At 38.1% G+C, this 23,711-nt stretch overlaps 1 protein-coding gene across 1 annotated transcript in view; it reads left to right on the top strand.

The window, feature by feature from the left end:
• The first annotated feature begins 1,244 nt into the window (after positions 1 to 1,244).
• Positions 1,245 to 23,711, top strand: part of TDP1 (tyrosyl-DNA phosphodiesterase 1) — a 38,412-nt gene continuing 15,945 nt past the window's right edge. The window contains exons 1-14 of the mRNA XM_071745792.1: positions 1,245 to 1,308; positions 2,054 to 2,598; positions 4,093 to 4,136; positions 4,764 to 4,819; positions 5,179 to 5,275; positions 6,713 to 6,747; positions 8,938 to 9,030; positions 10,243 to 10,413; positions 11,984 to 12,062; positions 13,604 to 13,789; positions 14,543 to 14,591; positions 15,847 to 15,913; positions 19,490 to 19,597; positions 21,050 to 21,152. Of these exons, the coding sequence (XP_071601893.1) occupies positions 2,058 to 2,598; positions 4,093 to 4,136; positions 4,764 to 4,819; positions 5,179 to 5,275; positions 6,713 to 6,747; positions 8,938 to 9,030; positions 10,243 to 10,413; positions 11,984 to 12,062; positions 13,604 to 13,789; positions 14,543 to 14,591; positions 15,847 to 15,913; positions 19,490 to 19,597; positions 21,050 to 21,152 (1,629 nt within the window). The 5' untranslated portion in view covers positions 1,245 to 1,308; positions 2,054 to 2,057. The remainder of the gene's footprint in view (positions 1,309 to 2,053; positions 2,599 to 4,092; positions 4,137 to 4,763; positions 4,820 to 5,178; positions 5,276 to 6,712; positions 6,748 to 8,937; positions 9,031 to 10,242; positions 10,414 to 11,983; positions 12,063 to 13,603; positions 13,790 to 14,542; positions 14,592 to 15,846; positions 15,914 to 19,489; positions 19,598 to 21,049; positions 21,153 to 23,711) is intronic.

The following is a 23,711-nucleotide window of genomic DNA, read 5'->3' as shown; positions in this document are numbered from 1 at the left end:
GAAGTGTAAATTACTTTAAAATATGGCCCTAGCTCATTGAGAAAATGTTTACCTACACTTGAAATATATCAGGTTATTACTTCCACAGTTTGATAAACCATTCTGTGGTTACCTCAGATTATCATAAAATTTTGCATCTTTGTTTTATGACCTTTTTAAGATGTTTTCCTAGATTATGGATTTAAGTAGAAAAAATACTAGTCACAAATGGCCCTTGAGGAAGAAGACTGCTCAAAGTGGACAAGAAAGATGAATCAGAACTTCTACTCTAAATATACTTTCTAACGTATTGGTAAAGATTGTATCTACATGCCATGAGAAAGACAAACTCAGAGACGTGTATTTGTTTTTAAATCTTGTTTGTGTGCTCTTCTTTTAAGATCACTTGCAGTACTATAGTAGAAACATAACTTCTAGAACTACAGCAAGCCATACAATTTATCCATTGTCTTCCTGTGAATATGCAACACAGGATTTCTCTCAATAGATCTTTCTTCTGTTAAGATTTTTGTATAGCTATAATTTGTATTAGAGAAGTCAAGACTGAAAAGGCCCAACTGTTGCTTGAAACCAAAATTAGCTATGTTTTTTTGGGACTACATATTTATTATTAGGACGTGGTAGTTTCACATTTACTGAAAGCAGTGAGTAAGCTGGTTGTACTACACAGCTGTAATGAATTTGTGTAATAAGAACCAAATGCTAAGGCATTTCATGTTGGTAGATAGAGCAAGCTTTGATGTAGTCCATGCTCTTACTTTGATTAATTTTACACCTGTTTTCCTCCCACTCCCTTCTTGAAGCTGTTAGCAGTTACCTCATTAGCGGGGTACTTCAGACACAATAATTAACACCGAGCTGAATGAAAGATTATGCAAATACCGCACCTGCCCTGAACAAACATTATGGTCAGATAAATACATAATAAATTATTTCAGGTCACTAAAACGGGACTCTTTTGCCAGTTCTTCAGCTTTCAGAGAGCCGACGGAACTGCTTGAGCGCCTCTCGACACATATACGCCTCTGGGAAGCCGGAAAATCCCTTCAGGCAGCTCCCGGCTCCGACGGGACGCACCCGGCACCCCTCAGGCTTCCCACCCGCCTTGGGTGGGGGGTGCGGAGCCTCCCCTTCCCCTCAGCCCCAGCGCTGCTTAGCAACCCGCGCGCCAAGGGCAGCGCTGATTGGCTGAAAACAGGCGCGCGCCATTGGCTGGGGGGCGGGGCTAGAGGGGCGGGGCGGGAGGCGGAGCGCGGGATTCTCCAGCCGAGGGCGTTGGGCAGGCAGCGGGAGCAGTGGGGCCCGGAGGTGAGCTGCGGTATCCCGGGGGCGGGCGGCGGTGATGATGGTGATCGTGAGGGTGCGATGCGGGCTGCGGTGGCCGAGTGGTTCTTGGTGCGGTGGGGGCCCTGGTGCTTTGGCCACGCGTTGGTTTGTGCCCGTTCGGCCGGCGGCGAGTGCCGCGCGCTGACGCTGGCCCCGCCCTCCGCCCCCCTCCTCCGCAGGTTCGGCCCAGTCCCGCTCCGCCCCGGCTGTCGCCGTCACGGTCACACGGCCCGGGACTGTCGGGTCCGTCTGACCTCGGCTTAGGGGGCAGGCGCGGCTGAGGGCCTCGGCGGCTCTGTGGTGGGAGGCAGCGGAAAGGGCGGCTCTGGCTGAGCTCTTGGCTCCCGGGTGCTCACAGCAGAGCGCTCCGGACCCTCAGCGTTAGGGCCGGTGTGAGAAATACCCGCGGGATGCAAATTATGTCTTCGACTTGTGAGATGCTTTGCCTTCCGTGCCCTGATTGTAGCCGGTGTTCCATGTGCAGCTTTCCCCATTAGCTGCAGCCCGCTTGGTGGCTGCTGCTGTTGCACGTGTCTCTTTGTTTCCTGGGCACAGAAACAAATAAACCTTCTGTGCTGTGAGATTTTCCCGAGTCAGAAGTTGCGTGGCGATTTTGCCAAATACAAAAAGAAAAGCTCCTTAATAACAGGGAAGCTAGAAAGGAAAGCAGACACGTGTAGAGCAAAAACGCACAGGTTTTTTGAGTGTTTTGTTTCATGATCTGTAGGAACATGCTTCAGGAAGGTGCACACGGGAAATGGACAGTATCTAGCAGCGATGAGAGTACAGAGGAAAATTCTGAGAGTGAAAAGCCATCTACATCTTCACTGTTGGATGGTGCACCTGCCAGAAAAAGTGAGCTGCAATATCCGTGCTCTGAAGCTAGAAAAGCTGCTCACAAGCGAAAAGCTTCTCCCCTGAAGCTCAGTGATAAAATATTTTCTACAGAAAGGCCTCCAGCAGAAAAACAGAGAACTACCCAAGAAGGCTTAGGCTGGTGTCTTTCAAGTAGTGATGAAGAGCCTGAAGATCAGGGAAAGAATACCCACAAAGAAACACTGAAAGAAGAAGAGTGTGATGCACCCAAAGAGCATCCTCTGAATCTTTGCAAAGATGGTGATCTCTCTGTGTATCAGAAAGATGAGGAGTATGATGAAAGTGAAGCCCAAGATACCTGGGATTTGTTGAATGGAGGGAACCCTTTCAGGTTTTTTCTGACTAAAGTCAGAGGAATTGAACGGAGGCATAATACTGGAGCCCTGCACATAAAAGGTGAACAAGTAGCTTCTACAGAAGTAGGCTTTTGGGAGAATTGTATGCATGCAAGAGAATGCTTATTCTTAGTTTGTGGGGTATTCTTAAATGCATGTCTTCTTGGTATAGCTGATGCTTCTTATGCTAAACATGCAGGTTGTAGGAGGGGGATTATCTTTGAGTTTTTGTTTAACAAGTATAGTCTATAAAGCATTAATTCGCTGTATGTGCTGCTGTAACTTGTGAGTTATATTGCACAAGCCTAGTGTGCATTTAGCCAATGTGAGTTGTATGATGCTGTTTATTGCTGCTTTCAGTGTGAGCTCAGCTGGAGAAAACTGCCTTCGTGGCTCTTGAAGGGATACTTCTTTTGGGTACCTAGGCATGCTCCCTCAGTAGTTGCTAGCATTTGTCTTTATGGTGATGAGTGGTTTGGACCTAGTGATTCACTATTGATGTAGTACTAGATAGTACTTCTAGAGTCCTCTGGTTGGGATTCATGTGCCCGTTTCAATTAAATTAAAAGTGAGTGTAAGTTAGGGTGGAGTCAAGCCTTCAGTGTACAGTACTGATACTTCAGGAATGCTGTGCCATTGAAGTTGTTGTTTGTGATACAAGGGGGAAGAGCTCTGTGCACCTGTAATCATCCCCTCATTTAAGATATTTTGTACAAGACAAAATCTGCAGGAAGCATTGATAGGAGATACATGTACAAAAACACTGTCAAACGTGGTTATTCTTTGAAGGAGAACAAGGTACTCAAGAAGTACACCCTTAAGTTGCAGCTTTTCCTCAACCTCACATGCTCCCTATGAGTACTGACTGTTGGTGGCAGCCTCGTGTCAGACACCTCACCTCACTTAGTTCATCTGCTTTGTGAATTCATCCTGGCTTTTGGTCTCTCCTCTCAGGCATGGTTGTGCTGCCAGCTGATTAGCTGGGCTGGTGGAGGGGCTTAAGTTTTTTTGTTTAACTGGCAAAACCAGATTCCTGTAGAGGTAAGGCATGAAATATTTTGTCTATCCTAGAATGTATTTCTAGGGTATGTTTTCAAGTTGTTTCTGTGCTGCAGTTATTGAGATTATAAATGCTCAGTTGGGTTAGTTTTCAATTACCATCAAGGAACTAAAGATAACTATAGCCTGCAATCAGTCTGCAAGAGGTAAATGCTGAACATTACTACTTTTACCCTGCCACAGTTCTTCAGGCCCTCTATATAGGCGAGAAAGCAGTTTGATTTCCTTTTCTCCTTGTGATTTTGGGCTTTCTTTTAATGAGTTTTTAAGATTTGTTTTCTAATTTGAGTGCTTTTTATAAACATATGACAATAAGAATTTCACAGGAGATTCAATGACTTGAATATGCAAAATGGTAAACTGAAGTGTGAATGTCTCTGTTGTACAAAGTTTGTGAACAGTCTGGCACTCGTGGGAGTTATCAAACTGTTCAAGATGTGAAATGTTTACTTGAAACTTTTTTTTTTTACTCAATTATGCTTTAATGTTTTAATAGATATTTTGTCTCCTCTGTTTGGGACTCTCGTATCTTCTGCCCAGGTGAGTTTTATGTTTGCCAGATTTACCTCACATGCTTATTTCACTTTATTAACCTTAAATTTGATAATCCACGTTTGTTTCATGTAGCTTGTATTAGCAGGGAACTGTTAAAATATAGAGGAAACAATCTATTGAAATAAAAATAACATCCCATGTCCTGCTTAGAATTCAGGCATTTATAAGACTGCACTCTCTCCTGTTTTGGGGGAGAGTGAAACTGAAGCTTATGTGCCTGTGAATGATTTTTTATGGACAAAAAAGCCTAGCAATCTAGGAATTACATTTTTGGTATTGTATAGAAGATTTTGCTATCATTCATGCTACAAGTATATGGCAAAGAGATGTGTCTTGAACCAAAGCTTTGACATTATGTGTATGTGAGTTTTGGTTTGGGTTTTTTTTTCTGCATGTTAAATTTTATGGACACAAATATATGCTTTCGAATAACTTAATTTAGTTGCTAAATTTAGAGACACTAAAGATGATGTGAAAATCAGAAATACATGTTTTTAAACTTTTCTGTGATAAGTAGTATTGAGCAATTACTATGTAGAAAGCTTTTTTGTAGTTCAATGTTCTGACAAACTACTTTTTTAATAAGTTTAATTTATTTCTCTTATGTGCAAGTTTAACTACTGTATAGATGTGGGATGGCTTGTAAGACAGTATCCTCAGGAATTCAGGTATGTTTATTTTATGAAGCTGAAATTATACTGTGTTCATGCAAGTTGCTGTTATAACTAATTAGTTGTTTGCAGTTGTACACTATTGTTTCAAATTGTGTAGGTGTAGACTCTTGGGTTTCCTTCTAGTTGTAGTCTAGTTTCTAGTTGTAGTTCTCTTGATTTTTTGCTTCTTGGATCTTTCTCTTAGATGTTCTGATGCAGATTGGTTTTTTGAGTTGCTCAATAAAGGCACATATATTTTACTGCTACTTTCCTGATGAACTGTCAGATTTAGGGGCCAGAAGTCATAGCTATAGGAAGGAGTGGCTTGCACTGATTATTTATTCACTTGATGTTTTAATCTCCTTTTATTTAAGGAAGAAGCCATTGTTGATAGTTCATGGTGAAAAGAGAGAATCCAAAGCTGAACTGCTTGCACAAGCACGTCCTTATGAGAACATCAGCTTTTGTCAGGTAATTAACATTTTTATTGAAACACTTGGTAGAAATTAAGTTATCTGTTGCACTCAAATCTTGTTGTGGGTGGAGTGATACACCTTATATGGAAAGTCAAGATTTTTGTGTACAATGTGTCGTTTCACACACAACAGGAATTTGAATATAATATATCCCATATGATAAGCTCATCAATGTAGTTAATAGTAATTATCAGAGGAAGATGGATTTTGATATGTGGCTCTGCTGCTTCAGATTCTTCTCATAGTCTATGTTCCATTATATTAGTATCTTAAAATGAAAATATTTCAATTTTCCACCTGCCTATATTAACTGGGCACAATGTTGGAACATTTCCTTCCTAAAAATATATTTTTTAACATCTGTAACTCACATTTTGCTCTCTTCCTGGAAATCATGCCATAAATACTTTTAAGAGCAGAGCACTGATAAAAATGCATTTCTCTCTGGCTCCTGTCCTTTTCTCTGCAATGTTATCCCTTAGGCTGCTTGTAACAGTCACTGTATGCTTCAGAATTGCAGTGTTTGAGGTTGGAAGGAACCTCTGGATGTCATTGGGTCCAACTCTCCTCCTCAAGTAGGGTCACTTAGAGATGGTTGTTCAGGACAGCTTTTGAATATTTCCAAGGGTAGAGACTCCACAACCTCTGAGCAACCCATGCCAGTTCTGAGTCACCCTCACAGTAAAAAAGTGTTTCCTGCTGTTAAGAGGGAGCCTCCAGTGTTTGTTTGTGCCCACTGGCTCTGTCACTGATCACCACTCAGAAGAGCATGGCTTCCTATTTTTTGCACCCTCCCTTCAGCTTTTCATTCACAGTGATCACATCCCTCTGAGCCTTCTTTTCTCCAGGCTGAATAAACCAGTCCCAGCTGTCTCAGCTTTTCCTCATAGAAGAGATGCTTCTGTCCCTTAATTCTCTTCATGGCCCTTCACTGGACTCTCTCCGTTACGTTTGTATCTGCCCTATACAAGGGAGTCCAGAAATGGACCTAGTTCTGCAGGTGTAGTCTCACCAATGCTCATGCAGGGGAAGGGTCACTTTCCTCAACCTGTTGGGATCACTACTTGTAATGCAGCCCAGGACACTGTTTGTCATCTTTGATGCAAGGGCACGTTGCTAGCTCCTCTTCAACTTTGTGTCCATCCTCGGGACTTTTTCTAAAAGGCTGACAGTTTCTGGAAGCATTGTTGGTAGGAGACCAAAAATTCTGTTGGAGCAGTTCCAGTGAAGAATTGGTTTTCTATTTAAAAGTTTAACTTAAATTAGAGAGTACATTTATAGGTGTTGAGGGGAAAAATAATTTATTTTGTGATCTGTCCACTAGAGAGCAGTGAAATGAAACAGAATTAAGAAGCACCCTGCCTCCTTTAACATTCTTGCATCTAGGAATGCACAATAAGGATTTTTCATGATCAACTTTTTAATTTTACAGGCTAAACTGGATATTGCATTTGGAACTCACCATACGTAAGTAATGAAGCAGAAAGGTCCACTTCTAAAGATGACCACAGAGCTGGTACTTCCAGTTACCGTAATTACAACTAGTGTCTTAAAGTATTTTTATGATGGGGAGATAAATAATAACTGTGAAAACAATTCTGAATGTATGTTGATGAAATTTAAAAGTAGCATGTAGCATGCTTCATGTTCTATGTGTATCTGTTTCGTTTATCTAAGTTATTTTAAAGCCATAAATTTGGGTTTCACTGACATAGCAGAATCTTAGAAGAAAAACTTAATTAATTATTTTGTATTTATATGCTGTGAACTGCAGGTCCTGGTTCTTAATTCGTGCCTTAATAACAAAATTGTAATGCAGATTTGTTCGGTCATTGAGAGGTTGGTTGGACACAATGCTGATTTACTGTTCAGTTTTTGCAGTTAACATGAATTATCTGGGAATAATTACTGGAATTTTGGGTATTTTTGAAGAAAACTTCAATTTGATATTGCAGAAGTGTCACAAAGTTGGATTTTGTAGCTTGCAAGCTACAGATTAGAACAGATTTAATCTTATGTATTGAAGATCCTTTGGTTTTAGGGCACTGCAGTACTTTTTAATCAATTTTTCTTTGTGTATAACTTGTTCTAAAAATCATGACATCAGGCTAAAATGGATCTGAAATGCTCATTCAAGGTACATGTGTATTTCTGGTAGAAAGCATACTGACCCCGTTGCCTGTTTGGAGGAGAATATGTAAATCAAAGGAAGAAATCAGCATTTTAAAAATTAATTGCTTCTCTCTTGGGTTTAGTTAGGGACATGGAAGTAATTGAGGTTATTTTTCAAACTGCTCATTTTTGAAGCTTTAGCTTATTTTCCCTTAAGCACTTTAACCAGAGGCTCAAGTAGCATCTTTTATTCCCTGTGTGCTCAGCTTTTAACTTTTTTTCTTCCACCTTGTGAAAAATTAGTGATAGTAGTGTTAAATGCTACAGTTGTTTCTATGTTAAGGGCAGTTTATCTCTGAATACATGTTCCACTGCAGTTGGAACACAAGAAGTGAGTAGAATACCAGTAAATTGGACCTTGGTGGTTATTGAAGATGTTATTCCCAGAGAAACTTAATAGATTTCATCCCATCACATATAAAGAATTAAATTTGTATTCTTCCTTTATAACATAAAATTTATATTACAAGTCACTGGTTTTTTAAAATAAATTGGGTTTTGGTCAGTTGTCACTTAAATATAACTTAATCTTGCACCGTATTTTGCTGTAAAGTATTTATTTTATCTCAATTCAAATTTGTGCTTAGAGCAAGACATAACACAGGATGAACCATTTTATAGTTAGGATGGCTTGCTTGTTGCATAAACTATGCAGTAAGCAGAGGAGATTGTGTGCAGGTACTTGGATATTACTTCACTGAACTCTAGCATTAAAAGTAGAAACCACTGAATAAATAAAATTTGAACCTAACAGGATTTGTGTAGAGTTATCTTGTAGGACTTGTTAGGACAGTAATGAAAATAAACATGATTTTCCTTACAGCTTTCATTTCTGAACATTGGTTTCTATGGAAACCGTTGCACCCTTCAGGGATGCTGTCTTTACAAAACTCTTGAAAACCTGTATATTAAAATTAGAGCACTTACATTACAAAAATAGACATTTGTTTTTAACTCTGTTACTAGTTTCAAAAATACTTTGTACTGTAGATTGAGTTTAGATTTATGGTAAATAAATACCTTTTTTGCCATCCCAATGGCTAGTTGTGTACTTATCTTCTTTTATTTTAAAGGTAGTCAGTTTAAGAGAAAAGAACTAGGTTTAATTATCTATAAGAAAAGATCTCTTAGTGTTCCTTAATTTGGGTTTTAACTATATGCAAAGGGGTTTGTTTGAAGAGCATAGCAATTATAGAAAGTGTTTTGCAATCATTGATTTTTGCTTTGGGAAATAAGTTGCAGGAGATAAGCTGTACTTATATATGTATATCATATGATGCTGACAAAATATGTGGGGATAGTCTAATGATAGCCATATGAGTTGGACATGCACATGGACTGAAGTCAAAGTATTTGCACCGTTCAGGAAAAGACATCAGAAAATAATTAACTTGGAAATTTTAATGAATTATGTCCTAATTTCAAAGTACTTGAAGCAACCACAGTGTTATTTATATATATATATACTTTTTTTTTTTTTTAAAGGAAAATGATGTTATTATTATACGAAGAAGGTCTTCGAGTAGTGATACATACATCCAATCTTATTGCTGAAGATTGGCACCAGAAAACTCAGGGGTAAGAAACAATCTGTAAATTATGTATATTTAATACTTTCCATGTGTACCTGCTGCTGCAAAATATGTCAGGTGGTCCACTGCTGCAAGCCTTATACTTACATACTCCTAGGTTAGAAGGTGGTAGCTATCTAAGCCTGAAGTCTACTGGATTTTTACTGTAAAGAGAATTATGTCCTAAGCTGGCTGTTGCCTTAAACAGCCTTGCTGTTTTAAGACTGTTTATTATGCCATGGTGTTGAGTGAAAAAACTACTTAGCTATAAAGCACTCTTTATACAAATCTGAAGCAGGTATTCAAAGAAAACCTTTATACTATGAGAATAACATGAATGTGCAATTGTTCTGCTTCTGCTGTGACTGTATATAGCATGTAACCTGAGCTTGTCTGAGGCAAGCTCTTATGAGGTTTTTTTTTTTTGCCTTTAAATCTTTTATTTAGGGTTGGCTTTAGTATCTTCTGGCAGTTAGTTTTTTGGAAAGGCAAGAAGGGATGAAAAGATCTGTTTGGGATGCTTAACAAGTTGCCTTACTTGTCAAACACAAAAAACATTTTTCTTTTTAGGTTTTGCACACTGCAATAATATGCAGCATCGACAACATAATGGTTTGCTGGCTTCTCTGGTTTTTAGGCTTCTGAACTACAAAGGGTAGTGTCAGCATGTTGTGATGCTGATAATATGGAACCTTTGATTTTCATGGCTACAACAAAGTACGACAGGAAAGAATTGCTAGATGTTTCCTGGAGTAATGACCACCCTATTTTATTCGGATGCAGGTTCTGGAAAGGAAAGTTATTGTTGAGAGCTGTTCTTCAGGCTATGCAGAAGTTTCTCGTGCCCTAATTATTGCTTTTCTGTATCATTACACAAACCAATAGCTTAGCAGAATAGATTAATTTCACGCAGAGATCCATGCAGAAAATCTCAATGAGTGGACTACTGTTTGGTACACCTGAGCCTGACCTACAAGTGATGAAAGTTGTAAATGTATGCGTGGATAAATGTATTGAGATTGTTGATTTTGTTTGAAAGTATTTATTTGATGGAATTGGGTATAAGACTTGCTGATTTCATAATTGTAAAGGCAAATTGCTTTATAGTTAGTATCAGAATCTATCTAGGATTCACTTACAACCACCAGATGTGCTTTAATTGCTTACTGAAGCCATGTGTTAATGTGTCATGTCCCCATTTTTGTGGCTTTGTTTTTAGAATGTGGATAAGCCCTTTGTATCCAAGGCTACTGCAGGGAACAGCTGGTTCTGCTGGTGAATCTGAAACTAACTTTAAATCTGACCTAGTAAGTTACTTGATGGCCTACAATTCTCCTGCGCTCAAGGAATGGATAGATCTCATTCAAGAACATGATTTATCAGAGACAAGGTATATATATATTGTGTTTCCAGTAATTTGCATGCTTTGTTTTCCAAAGCACCTTATTTCTCTGTTAGAATCTATTTGACCGTGCATTTGTTTTGTAAGCTTACCTTGCTTCAGACTTAAGTGCACAAATATGAGCGAGTTAGGCAGTTTTAAAAATCTGTCTTATGCAGATTAGACCAACTTCTTGTTTTATAAATATATGTTTTAAAGGAATGAAAAAAATGTGCATCAGTAGTAACAGAAGGTAGCTGTAAACAATAGGGATTCAGAGTTGGTCTGACTGATATTTTCTTCAGTGAAATTACCAGTGGGAAAACATGCTTCCTTTGGCTTGACTTGTAAGAGGGATCACATGAGCAAATGTTACTGTAATGGAGATGTTATTAAGAATAGGCTTGTGTACTTTTTAGGCAAACTTCAGTCTGTATATTCATGTATAGAATATATGGATCATGTCTGATAAGCAATGTTAATAATATACTTTTCTTGAAGCAGTCTTCTCTAATATCACATTGCTGATATTATTTAAAATGATTCAGGATACTTAAATCTAACAGATACATCCTGCATTTCCACTGAAAAATGGGATTTACCTCAGAAAGGGTAAATTTTCTTGGCTACTTAATAGTAGTTTTTAAGCTGGCAAAAAGTTGTAAGGGTGAAAGAGGTCAAACTTTGGTGGAAATATAGACTGAAACCTTGTTTAGTTTCATGTGTAAATGTAAAAATGTAATTTTTAAAATTATTTAATGTAAAAATGATTTAATGTAAAAATATTTTTTTCGTTGCATGGAGTTTTGTGAGAGTGCAGGGGAGGGAGGGTGTAGGGGGTACACATGCACCCTATAGTCTGGTAAGGTAACAGCCTGAGCAGCTCTTCTTACTCACTGGTCATCTGCATGAGCTTGGACAGGCTGGATGAACCCCAGGTGATGGGAGTTTATGCATGGGCTGGGGAGAGTCACCTCTAAGGATAAATTCCTTGCTATATAAAATATGTAGGGACATGCACTCATGGATCAAGTTAGGCATGGGATGCAGTAAGAAGCAGCTGCTTAAATCATCTGCTCGTTGTGACTCTGGGCAGGTCTCTGTTTTCAGGGTGAAGTTAAACAGGTTACTTGGCCATTAGGAAGACAGTTGAAAATGTTGTACTTTCCATCTGAGTTGTTAGGTGCCCAAATGAAATCTTGTACGTGAATCTGCTGATTTGGATGTAGCAATAGACTGGCTTTACTCAAACTGAGATGCCCAATTCTGTGCCAAAGAACTATTTGTGTTTATTGTGTTTATTGCTAATACAATTTATCTTCTGCATTTTTGTAGAAATAGATGCAATTCCTCTCTAGGCTATGCCACAGCCTGGTGGTGCATGACAGCCATGTAGGATACTAATAAATTACAGAGCTGAAAATCTGCTGTTCTTTACTGTAAATGTTAAGTGTGAAAGATTAAATATTTTTGGTGCATGTCTGTGTTCAATCTTGCTGATAGGTTTTACTTAAACACATTACAAACCAGAACATTCTGAAGCTGCAGATAACTTTGTGTTGTTTTTTTGTTTCTGTAGAGTGTATCTGCTTGGTTCTACCCCTGGACGTTATCAAGGTAGTGATAAAGAAAAGTGGGGTCATCTTAGGCTCAGAAAGGTACTAAAACTATAAGGTTTTTTTCTTAATATTTTAACAAAAAATAGACTTGCACATAGTACTCCTGGACATTATTACCATGATCAGTTTGTGGTCTGAATTGTCATGTGTTTACAGATATCTGAGGAGGCACCATAACTCAAATGAGTACTTGTAATGCTGTTAAAATTCACTATTCTGTTATTAGGAACCAAAAAGGCTTTTTTAAAGGCACTCACTGAGAAAAGATCTGTTAATACAGACTTGCTTGCCCAAGTGAACAGCCTTATTTTATTTACTTAAATGTTAAGGGGTATTACAGCTTCTTTTCCAATAATGACTTGGGGAAGAAAGCATCAAAAAACAGTTTGCACGTGGCTGATATCAGTTAGGTTTTTACTTTTGTTCTGCATTTTTAAGATCTTGATTTTTTTTCTTACTTGTTCTTAAAAATCAAATTAATAATTAGAATTGTGGATTTTTTTTTTTTTTACATACCACCCCCCCTACCCCCCATAATTTGGGTAAGTTGTAATGGTAAATATTCATACAAGATTGCATATCTCAAACTTGTAGGGCTTCTTCATTTTCTGTATTTATTTAGAATCAGGTACAGTGTTTCATGTCATCTGTTAAATGCCTGTCATAATTGGGGAATTTTCAACCTGGATCTGCTGAAGTGGCATTATTGCAAATACAGTTGTGAATTCTAATGCAAGCTTCAGTGACATACTAAATGTCTGTCTAGCGCATTGCTTTTCAACACAGGCTTATGCTTTTAGACTTCTCCTTGCTTGTAAAGAGCTTGCCTTTTCTGGTGTATGTTGTCTGCATGGTTTTTTCCCTAGTAAGACACTAAAACCAAAATAAACCAGAAAAAGGCTGTAAAGTATAAAGATGGTCTTGTGGCAGATATTTCTGTGATTAAAAATATTCCTTTTTCTAGTAATATGCCAATAGTCTTGTGACACTACACTGGTGACCAAAATGTAGTTGTCTGCCTTCCCTAGAGGGGGTGTGTGCAAGGTAGCCACTATATACAATATAATATGTTCTTATATCCATCTGTTTTTAATGTGACTTTAAGTTCCATTCATGGCAAAAGAACTCCTCTAAAAGGATTATTTCAATTTAGTCTTCAATAGTTCTTTTTCCCCCCCTCTTATTCTGTGCTTCTATTGAAGCTGTGGCTCCAAAATATGAGAGGAATTTATGGCCCACAACCACCAAATGAAAACAATGTTGTTTAGCTTCACAAGTCACAAATTAATGTTCCATGTTTTTAGGAAGTGCTGCTAGCATTTTTTTTACCCATTATTCAATGGTTGTCTTCTGTGGTTTTGGATCAAACTTGTGATGTTTGATCTTCTCTTGCAGGAACGTTGTGTTTATTTGGAGAGTGATGTATTTTTTTTTTGTTCTGAAGGTAAATAATAAGAATGTTGATTTTCTGTTGGTCAGAAGTGAATTATAGAGGATTTATTGTATAAGAAGGAATACCAAACAGTTAATTAAGGTTATCTTTGCCTGAAAGCTAACAAGATTTTCATTTCCCTCACTAGCTTTTGAAGGATCATGTCTCATCAATAGCAGCACAGGAGTCCTGGCCTGTCGTTGGGCAGTTCTCAAGCATTGGTTCAATGGGAGCTGATGGGTCCAAATGGCTGTGCTCAGAGTTCCAGGACAGCCTGGTGGCTGCAGGCAGCAGTGGGGCAAATCTCCTTAAATGTGATGTTCCCATTCATTTGGTATGTCTTTTAATGCTAGTGGACTTCATTTAACATTTATTCATTTGTATACTTACCTCATAGTAATTGATCTACTTTTAACTTTTGGAAGACACTAATTTAGTTTCCATCCTGCAATCATATGGATGCCACTTAGTGACCCTTACTCATATATGGTGAAGATTATGGTTATTTCCATCTGCATGATACTGGAGCGTGGGTGTATATCTAATGAAGATTCTATTTACATTCTATAGTTTGTCTTTTGCTGAGTTATGTGGATGGAGCTGTTTCTGCTACTGAGATGTAACTGAACCCTGAGGGTTTAATAAATAAAACAAATTTTGTAACATGGTTATTTTGGTCAGGTTATTAACACAGGGCAGAAACAAGTTTGTGGCGGGAGCTTTTTAAGGACAAAATGTTGTCAAACTCTGCTCTTACTGTGTGCTAATTGCCAGTCTATAATCCTATTTAAGTCTAAAATTTCATGAATTACTGTTAAGGGCTTTGGCCATCATGGAAGGGATTGAAGCAGGAATGTTTGAGCCTTGCTGTCTAATTCTGGTACACTCTGCAAGAGAGGTAAAAATCCATTGCTGGCATAAAACTTGTTTTAGGCTGCCGTGTAATTTTATTCATTCTGAAAAATGAAGCTTTTAGTGTTCTTGTTCTCAAGTAAATTCTCTTTAAGGTGATTTTTGTTTGAAAATTGACAGCTTCTCTACTTAGAACCGGATTATTAAAAGTTTCTTCCTTCTCTCCTCTCTGAAGGTTTATCCTACTGTGAATGATGTGAGGCAAAGTCTGGAAGGCTATCCTGGTAAGCAGACAAACTCTCATTTATTAGGTTTTTGTGATCATTGTCCTGCAAAATCAAATCAGTGGTTAATGTTGAACAAGCTTGAAGCTGTCATTTTGCTAAGAACTTGGTAGAATAGGTGGCAGTAGAATTCATTACTGTTACTGGAGCACTGACTGCAGCTCCCTTACTGTGATTGAATAAAAAGCTTTCTGGACTGTTGTATATAATGGTTAAGTCTGTTCATATATCACTATCTAAGAGAAAACAGCTCTTGCCTGCTTCTAACTGCAACATAATTTCATTTTGGCATAAAGTTCAGACACTACTTTGAGTGTGCCGGGTTCTCCTGCTGTTTTCTTTGCAGTGTCATTCTGCAGAATTCTGGAGAATAAGATCTTTCACTATTTATTAATTTTTTTTCTAATACTGTGGTATGTAATTGTTCTGTTCAGTCTTCTCATGTTTTTGTTCATGAAGGCAGTGTATTTTTACAGAAAGCTTAACCTCAGCCATCGAGGAAGAGGTACTGTAGCATTCTGATGCAGTGAAGCTTCTGTTTCTCAAAAGCAAGTCCTCATGTGGGTTACACCCATTCGTGCTCAGGGAGTTGGCTGATGTCAGAGAGAGGCCATTGCTGATTAATTGTATTCAAAAATCAAGGTGATTGGAAGAGATTTATGAGAACTGAAAGCAAGGAGTTCTTTCAGGAAGGGTAGTAAGGAGGATCTGGGAAACTATGGGCTATATGGCTTGATGACTGATTTTTATTGCTTAAATTAATTTCAAAAAATCACAACATTCATTAGATACAGACCAAATCAGTACAAATACAGTTTCATCAGAGAAATTCTTGCTCCTTTAAAATATTGTGTCGGGGTTTTTTGGTTTTTTTTTTTTTGTTGTTTGTTTCTTGCTGAAAGCTGCTTGGTTTATGCCCTCTACCTTCTATAGGTAATGATCTTTTATCTGTTGATATCAAGTAGTATCATAACAATTATACAAACATGTGTCTTCTGAAATTACTTCCATAGCCTGTATATTGGTTTGTTTTTTTTTTTTTTGCAGCGTAAATCTGTACATAATGTTTAGGAACTGGCTAAATTAAAAGAATGGAAAAACAACCCATATACCATATTATACTACTGAAGCATTTAACTATTTCTGAAAACAAGTCACAAGGACAGTTCAGATAGCTCATTCCCCAAGATGCTTGCTGATTTTAGAATTTCTTTCAAAAAACAAATGTATATGTTGTTTTTTTTCCCCCCTTAAGCTGGTGGCTCACTTCCGTACAGTATACAGACAGCACAGAAACAGCTGTGGTTGCATTCCTATTTTCAGTAAGTAGAACTATTCTTTGGGTGTTTATTTTTTTCCAGAGACTGTATATTTAAATTTACAATGTTGTAATGTTTGAGGATTAAAAGGAAATTAATTGGAAGTGGCCAGAAGCATAATACTCTTAAACTCCTTACATAAAAGCCTTTAGTTCCTTATCTGCAGAGCTTATCCAAAATATAATTGAAACATGGATTTACTTGTAAAAATTATACAGGATATGGTTGCTAATGGAGGACACCACCACATTTTGGATTCTGTAAACTTCTATTTAAGTTTTCCTTCTCTAAACTGGAATAGTTTTACTCCTTTTTTCCATTTTTTTCTCTTTTAAACTGTTGTATTTCACTTTCCCACTTGTGCCTTGGTATTATCAGGATTTCAGCTGAACCACAACAGGGTTAGGAAGGCTTTTTTTGTTTTGAGTGTAGCAATCCTTCTGCAAGCAATTTAGTCCCTTATAGTAATACCATTTTTTTTTTTTTTTGTTAAAGGTGTCTCATGCTTTCCATTAAGAACTTCTATTTTCACTTGCTCTACTAATATTGCCAAATTCTTAGTCTAACACATTCCTTGCCAGATGTCTCCCTCAGGCTGAGTCTTTAATAACTTAAGCATGTTCTGAGAAAAATTGGAAAAGTGATCTTGCACAAATTAAAAAAAAACTAAAATTGAATTTGGTAACTTCTTACAAGACCACAGCTCTCCATTCCTTTCACCAAAACCTTCCAGCTCTCCAAGTGAGAGTTGCACTGGTAAGATACCTTGCCCATATCTAAGTCAGAGTTTGTAAAGTTGTGTATATAGTCAGAGTTTGTAAAGTTGTGTATATATTGAGCAGGCTGAGAATACAATTGCTGACTGGGGAGAGCATCTTCCATTCTGGAGTGAATGTGGTTGCTGCTGTGACCTTTGTTGATCAATGTCTAAGGAGTAGAACTGGAGTAAGAAAGCATGTAAGACTGTCTGTCCTGCCTTTGAAGTGTGCCCTCTAAGCACACTCAGGGAAGAAAGCAAGTTAACAAACATCCTCAGGATTTCTAAGTTTTTTAGTCATGATTCAAAAAGTGAGGATGTGATAAAATTCTGGGTGTTGGGGCAGCCTTCAATCAAGTTTCTGTTAGCATACACCTCATGAGCATTTGACTGGAAGAAATGCCATCTTTTTGGTTATTCTTGGTTGGTTAGTGTACAGAACATGACTTGATAATGACACCATTCATTGTTCTGTTCAATGAGAAATTGCCTGCATACCTGTCTTGTTGGGTATATTAGGATTGTGCTCTGCATCTGTTGAATTGGTTTGCACATGACAAGTAGCTCTGCATAATTGCTCTGTAGTGACTACCCAGCTACCCAAATTCTAGCCCTGAACATTGTAATGCAAGAGATTAGCCCTCGAGGAGAGCCTGCAGGTAAACTGCTACCGTAGAGCAGATAACATACAGCAGCTTCTAATCAGTGATAACCTGAGGGATACAGAAAATGGTAGGATGTGTTTCAAGAGAGGTAGATCTAAGATGAGCTATTTTAAAGACTTGCCATAATGCAAAGTCTTGTCAGTAAAAGGATTAGAGGAATTTCTTTACCTAGCTGGTAAAATAATACAAAACCAGCAAGAAACTAGAGGGCCTATCAGAATAGGAATAAGATAAATACTTTATCCTTACAGTGAAGGAGAAGGAATAGCTCATTTTACAAGTATGGAGAGAAATGATTGAGTTGGAAAGTGGTGTCCTATAGTCAGAACCTCTGCCCCAGGCATAGAATTTTTATAATGTCTGTGGGCTGCTTTTCTAGCTCTTCTGCAAGCTGAGTATATTTAACTAACCTATAATGCAGCTCTGAATTGTAATGTCTTGAATTAATTTCTCAAAAGAATAAAATGAGCAAACTTGGTATCATTTTTCTGATGATAGCAAATGATTACTAGAATGCTTTGCTAGATTCGCTACTGTGTAAATAGTGCAATTTGCTCAGTTTTCTTTCTGGTAGGGTTGCTGCTGCTGCTTTTGAAACAGTTGATCTGCTTTAGAAGTACATAAAATACTGTATTTTAATGCTCATTAATTGATTGACTTTTTATACCACATGCCTTTGGTTTGTGCAATTACTTTGTCAGATTTTTATTTTCAAATAATGGAAGAAATTGTTTTCAGAGGAGCTTGTTTGACATGCTTTTTACATGTCCATTATCAATTTTGTTAGAGCTTTATATGTTCCCTAATCCTGTAAAGTTTTGAGGAATAATAATCTTTTTTATTCAGTTCAAAGAACTACAATTTTGTTCCCCTAATATCATAAAAAGATGAGTTATGGAGCACTTTTGCAGAGGACCTACTGTTCTGTCATGGTTGAGACTAATGGTGTGAGTTATTCTAGCTATACTTAAGTCTTGTTGACAATATCTTGAGATGGAAAGGCAGTCATTTTATTGTTCAAATTCTGATAGTACCTACTCTCTTTTTCCTCACCCCACACTTGAGCTTTTAGTTTATGTGGTACCACGTCCTCCACCAAGCAGTGAATTTGGTGTTTAAAATTTTTTGAGGCTGGCTTCATTTAACTTACTGTACTTACCTCTGAGACTGAATATGCCTGAAGTTTACTGCAACATGAGATCAGTTCTGTCAACATCCTCTGCCAGCTGCACTCTGATGGAAATTTAACAGCTTAAAATATGTTAAGCCAGTTTGACTAGAAGTGGTCTGGAATGGTTAATGACACACATCCCCTTATGTCTTTATGTATTTGTTCTGCCCTATTTAAGAAAGTACAGCCAAAATCCGTGCCCCCCTTTCTGCTTTTAACTTTCTGGAATACCTGTTTCAATCACTTGTAATTAAAAGTAACTGTAATTACATTACTGTAGAATCTAAGTGAAAGAGAAGTTGTTGTCTTCCTGATTTTGGGTTGAGACTAACAGCTGGGAGTGGAAGGTGCTTCTAAATACCATATACATAACCTTCAGTTATGTGCATATTATTGCTGCTTGCTTACAGTTTAGTTCTGTAACACTGTTGCTGAATTACCTCAACAATGGCTTGTTGTTTTAAACTGGTTTGTGTGTGTGTGTGTGTGTGTGTGTGTGTGTGTGTGTGTGTGTGTGTGTGTAAGAGGAAGGGTAGTGTCAACAATCTTACAAGCTGCTTCCTGCCTTTACTTCATGCAAAATAAACTGTAATGAGCTTGGAGAATTTTGGAAGGTTTAATTTGGTGCCAGGCTCCTTTGCTTTAAGGCATAACCATTGCTAGTCTTCAAAGAAGAAACACTGTCTGGAAGCTTGGATTTAGCTGAAATGAAGGAATGGAAAACTTACTATAGGAGAGCCTGATACTCTGAGGAGAGTCGTGTTTATGTGCAAAGACAAAATATCCTGCCCTTTTGACTTTTAGCAAGATTAGATTTCAGGATTAAAAGTACGGTTAAATAAGGTATTTTCTGCTTTTCTGTAGGAGGAAAAATGTATTGGATGTTATAAGTATAGGGTAGGATTACTGAAGATGTGAGACAGTATGGTGGCTTTTAGACCTTAAAATGAAACTGTATATGAAAAAAGTTCCTTTTCTTTTTCTAGCAAATGGTCAGCAGAAATCTCGGGTCGGAGTCATGCTATACCTCACATTAAGACATACATGCGACCCTCTCCAGACTTCCAGAAGATTGCATGGTTCTTAGTTACAAGGTAAACAATTTGCCCTGCATCTCTTGCTCTAAAAAGTCTTTATAGAAAAGTTCTTATCAGTTGCAGGCCCAGGTGAGTTACAGCTATGATCCTGGTACTACTCTAGTGATAGGAATTTTTCTGTCCATATTTAATGGTTTTTTTCATTGTGGTACCCCTTTTGGGGCTTCAAGTTAAAATGATGTTCAGGAACTGTTGACAGTCACACCAAGTTTTTTTCTGAGCTGTAACTGCCAGTTTGGAGGCTCAGGATCAACTGAAGTGATAAATATTTTTAAACTTTGGATTGAGTTTCATTAACATGCTGAAAATGAAAGTGTTGGTTTTGCACAAAATTGATACAGGTTAAGCCTAAATTTTGCCTTGCACTGCCTTATCATTACAAAACATGCAGGTAGCTGACATTTGGTCAGATAGAGTTGTTCGGTAGTGTAACTTCAAGTCTAGCTTTGTATTTCTTTTAAAGAAGTCAAAAGAGGGAGCAAGGAATTTTTTTTTATGTGAAGGGAGAATGTCTTACTGTGAATGAAAAATGGAGATATGTTTCAGTTTGCAGTTTGCCTTACTCATAAATACGGAGATATTTTAATCTTTTTTCCTCTTTATATTCTGTCTCTTTAAATTTCATCACTCACTGATGAAATCTTGCCAGCTATAATAGTAACAATTAAGGTGCTTTTTAAAGGATTTAAGTAATTCAAATGTGCTGCTGAGTCCACCTAACATAGAAATTTGATTGCTTTTATTTTTCCTCTTATGCTTCTCCTGTTTCACTGTTTGCTAATATCAAAAAGCAACTATTATGTCTGTCAGTTAAAAAGTAACACTTAAGCTTTTAATTTGCTGTAGAAATAGGTTTTGGCAAAAGAATTGCATTTATTTTTTGACTCCCAACTTGATCTGCTTCATACCAGATACTGATGAAGGTTCAGCTACAAGGTGGTGCTGAACAGGACATCAGATAACAAAATGCCTCTGATAAATATTTGTTTTCATAATTATATCAAAGAACAAATGCCAGAGCAAAAGATATTATCTAACACTTGAAAAAATGTGCTGCATTAAATGTCTGGTAATGTAACTACTCGTAATTGAGGTAGCCTTTAATCTTCCTATGTTATCAAACTGAAGCTATTTACCAATACCAAGTTCCTTTCTGTAATGTGCAGAGAAGATTCAAAAGACTGAATTTGTCTTGTAGATCTGCATGACACAAGTAAGATTGTATAATTATGCACATGAGTTGTATGAATACCCTTCTATATATTGTCTCTGCTACTCCCACTGAGATGTAAAAAATAGCAATAAGGAATAACACTCAAATCACTTTTTGTGAAAAGACTGGTCTGATTGAAGTTCTCCTGGTAGAAGGCCATTGCTACAGCTGTGGCACTTGAATACTTTCTGCTGTGAAGATTATGCTTCACTGAAATGTTTCATTTCTCTTTGCAGTGCCAATCTAGCTAAAGCAGCTTGGGGGGCTCTGGAGAAAAATGGTACCCAACTGATGATCCGTTCATATGAACTTGGTGTCCTTTTCTTGCCTTCAGCATTTGTAAGTACATAGTTGAAGTACAAATCCTACGATATGCTGAGAATTACAAATACTGATGAATACAAATGGAATAACCTACTTACTGGATTTTGTGTTTCCAAGTGAGAAAGCTAATAGCAAGTAGAGTTTACACAAGGTATTCTTTAAAATAGAAACACTCTGTTTTCCTACACAGCAAATATGGATTTGGTATTGATATGACTTTTCTTTAAATAACACAATATTTTAAATTTGTGATATATTAAGCATTGCTGAAAAGGATGATAAATATCTTCTTTCAATGACTAGATATTAAAGGCAGGGTCTGAGCCAAGTTTACTGATCATTAAAAATACATTAGATAGTTAATAAGCATCTGCTTCAGTCTTTAGCAAAATGCTGCAGGCCTGCTTACACAAAAAAATTTAGAGAGATTCTGCTGTTGTCAAATATGAGTCCTCTAGTAGTAATGACAACTGTGAAGAGTACTTCTGGTAAATACTCTTGGGTAAATCATTCATAATGAAGCTCAAGGCTTGTGGTCATCAGGATGAGTGGTTGGGTCATCTCTCATGAGATGAAAGCTTTCACTGAAGTACTGCAAAACTTTGACCTCTTCTCTCCCTTTTTTACCAAATGTGTTCAGGCACCAGGGATAATTCTGCTTGCTGTGGAAAGAGGACTGCATTGCTTTGAATCTAAAGTCTTTTCAGCAATTTTCCTGTGTTCTATTATTGTAGTTATATAATTACAGACCCATTAGCCTCACTTGAGCCCCTGGGGAATCATGGAGTGAATCCTCCACAGGACTATCATAAGTCAATTAAAACATGTGATTGGGAAAAGCCAGCATGGATTTATCAGGAGCAGATCATGCCTAAAAAACCTGATTGCCTTTTACGACAAAGTAACCTGCTCTGTGAATGCAGGGTGAGCAGTGGACATTGTCTGCTGGGACTTTTCTCAGGCTTTTGATACTGTACCCTACAGCCTCCTCCTGGAGACACTGACTCAGCATGGCCTGGGTAAGCAGTCTGTGCAGTGGGTGAAGAACTGGCTGACAGACCATACCCAGAGGTTCATTCTCTAACTGGCAGTGGGTCACAAGTGGAGTCCTCCAGGGGTCAATATTAGGCCTGATGCTGTTTAACATCTTCACAAGTGACCTGGATGATGAGATCAAGAACATCCTGATGTAGTTTGCTGATGATACAAAGCTGAGTGGAGAGGTTGACACCCCAGAAAGGAGAGCCACCCTCCAGGATGACTTAGACTGAAGAGGTGAGCTGACAGGAACTTTTTGAAGTTCAGTGTACAGAAGTGCAAGGTCTTGCACCTGGGAACACATAACACAAGTGCAGTTCAGACTGGGATCTACTCGGCTAGAGAGCAGCCTTGTGGAAAGGGACCTGGGGTTCTTGGTGGACAACAGGCTTAAAATGAGTGAGCAGTGTGCTGCAGCAGCAAAGAAAGCCAACAGGATACTGGGTTTGCATCAGCAAGGGCATCTGTAGCAGAGACAAAGAAGTCCTCATCCTACTCTACTTGGTGCTTATCAGACCACACCTGGAGTATTGTGTACAGTTTTGGTCCCTGCTGTACAAAAAGGATGCAGACAGGCTGGAGAGGATCCAGAGAAGAGCTATAGGGATGATCAGGGGATTGGAGCATGTGAGGAGAGGCTGAGAAAACTGGGTTTGTTCAGCCTTGGGAAGAGCAGGCTTAGAGGAGACCTTATTATGATGTTCCAGAACTTAAAGAGGGGCTACCAAGAATTTGGAGACTCCCTATTAGAAGGACTCACATTGACAAGGCAAGGGGCAATGGGCACAAGTGGCTCCTGGGGAGATTCTGATCAGACAAGAGAGGAAAATTTTTCACTATGAGGACAGTCAGACATTGGAATGGTCTCCCGGGGAAGTGATGGGTTCCTCCATTTTGGGAAGTTTTAAGGCTCAGCTTGATGAGCTGCTAGGACATATCATATAAACAATAATATTAGAAGTGTTGGATCTTTGAGGTCTCTTCCAATCTGACATTCTATGATTCTTCATTCTTATGCACACTAGATTTGTTTAGAGAACGCTTGGAGTTTGTGACCTTGAGTTCTGTCATTGTATTTTTCCTTTTAATCATCCTTTTGGAAAATGCAGTCAGGGTGTTCCTGTTCCAGCCCCCACGATGTTTTCCATAGAAGATCAAATTCATTTAGTGCTATGTAGCTTTGTGTTTATTTTGACATTAGCTGAAGCAGCAAGCAGTGTGAAAACTTCTGCAGTGCTAAAGAGTCGCTGCTGAAAATCTGACCATTTATTTAAAGGGGATGAAAAATGTTTGGTTTGGTTTTCATGTTCATAGTAGCAAAAAGGAAGGGAGTATTAATACATTGCATACACTGAGAGCAAGAACTGCAGTCTTGTCTTGTGTTCCTGTGAGGTAATAAGGCATTAATTAGAGAAGTAGGATTTGTGTGCTTCCAGTTTTACTCCGCTGCTCTTTGTTCTCTGATTGCTTTGACTGCCCCATAAAAAATATTTCTGCCTTCAATACTGTTTCTTCAGACCCTCCACCCAAACCTCA

Source organism: Heliangelus exortis, chromosome 5, assembly GCF_036169615.1.
Source record: "Heliangelus exortis chromosome 5, bHelExo1.hap1, whole genome shotgun sequence".
In the NCBI taxonomy this organism is placed as follows: domain Eukaryota; kingdom Metazoa; phylum Chordata; class Aves; order Apodiformes; family Trochilidae; genus Heliangelus; species Heliangelus exortis.
This window is presented reverse-complemented; position numbering and strand designations above follow the sequence as displayed.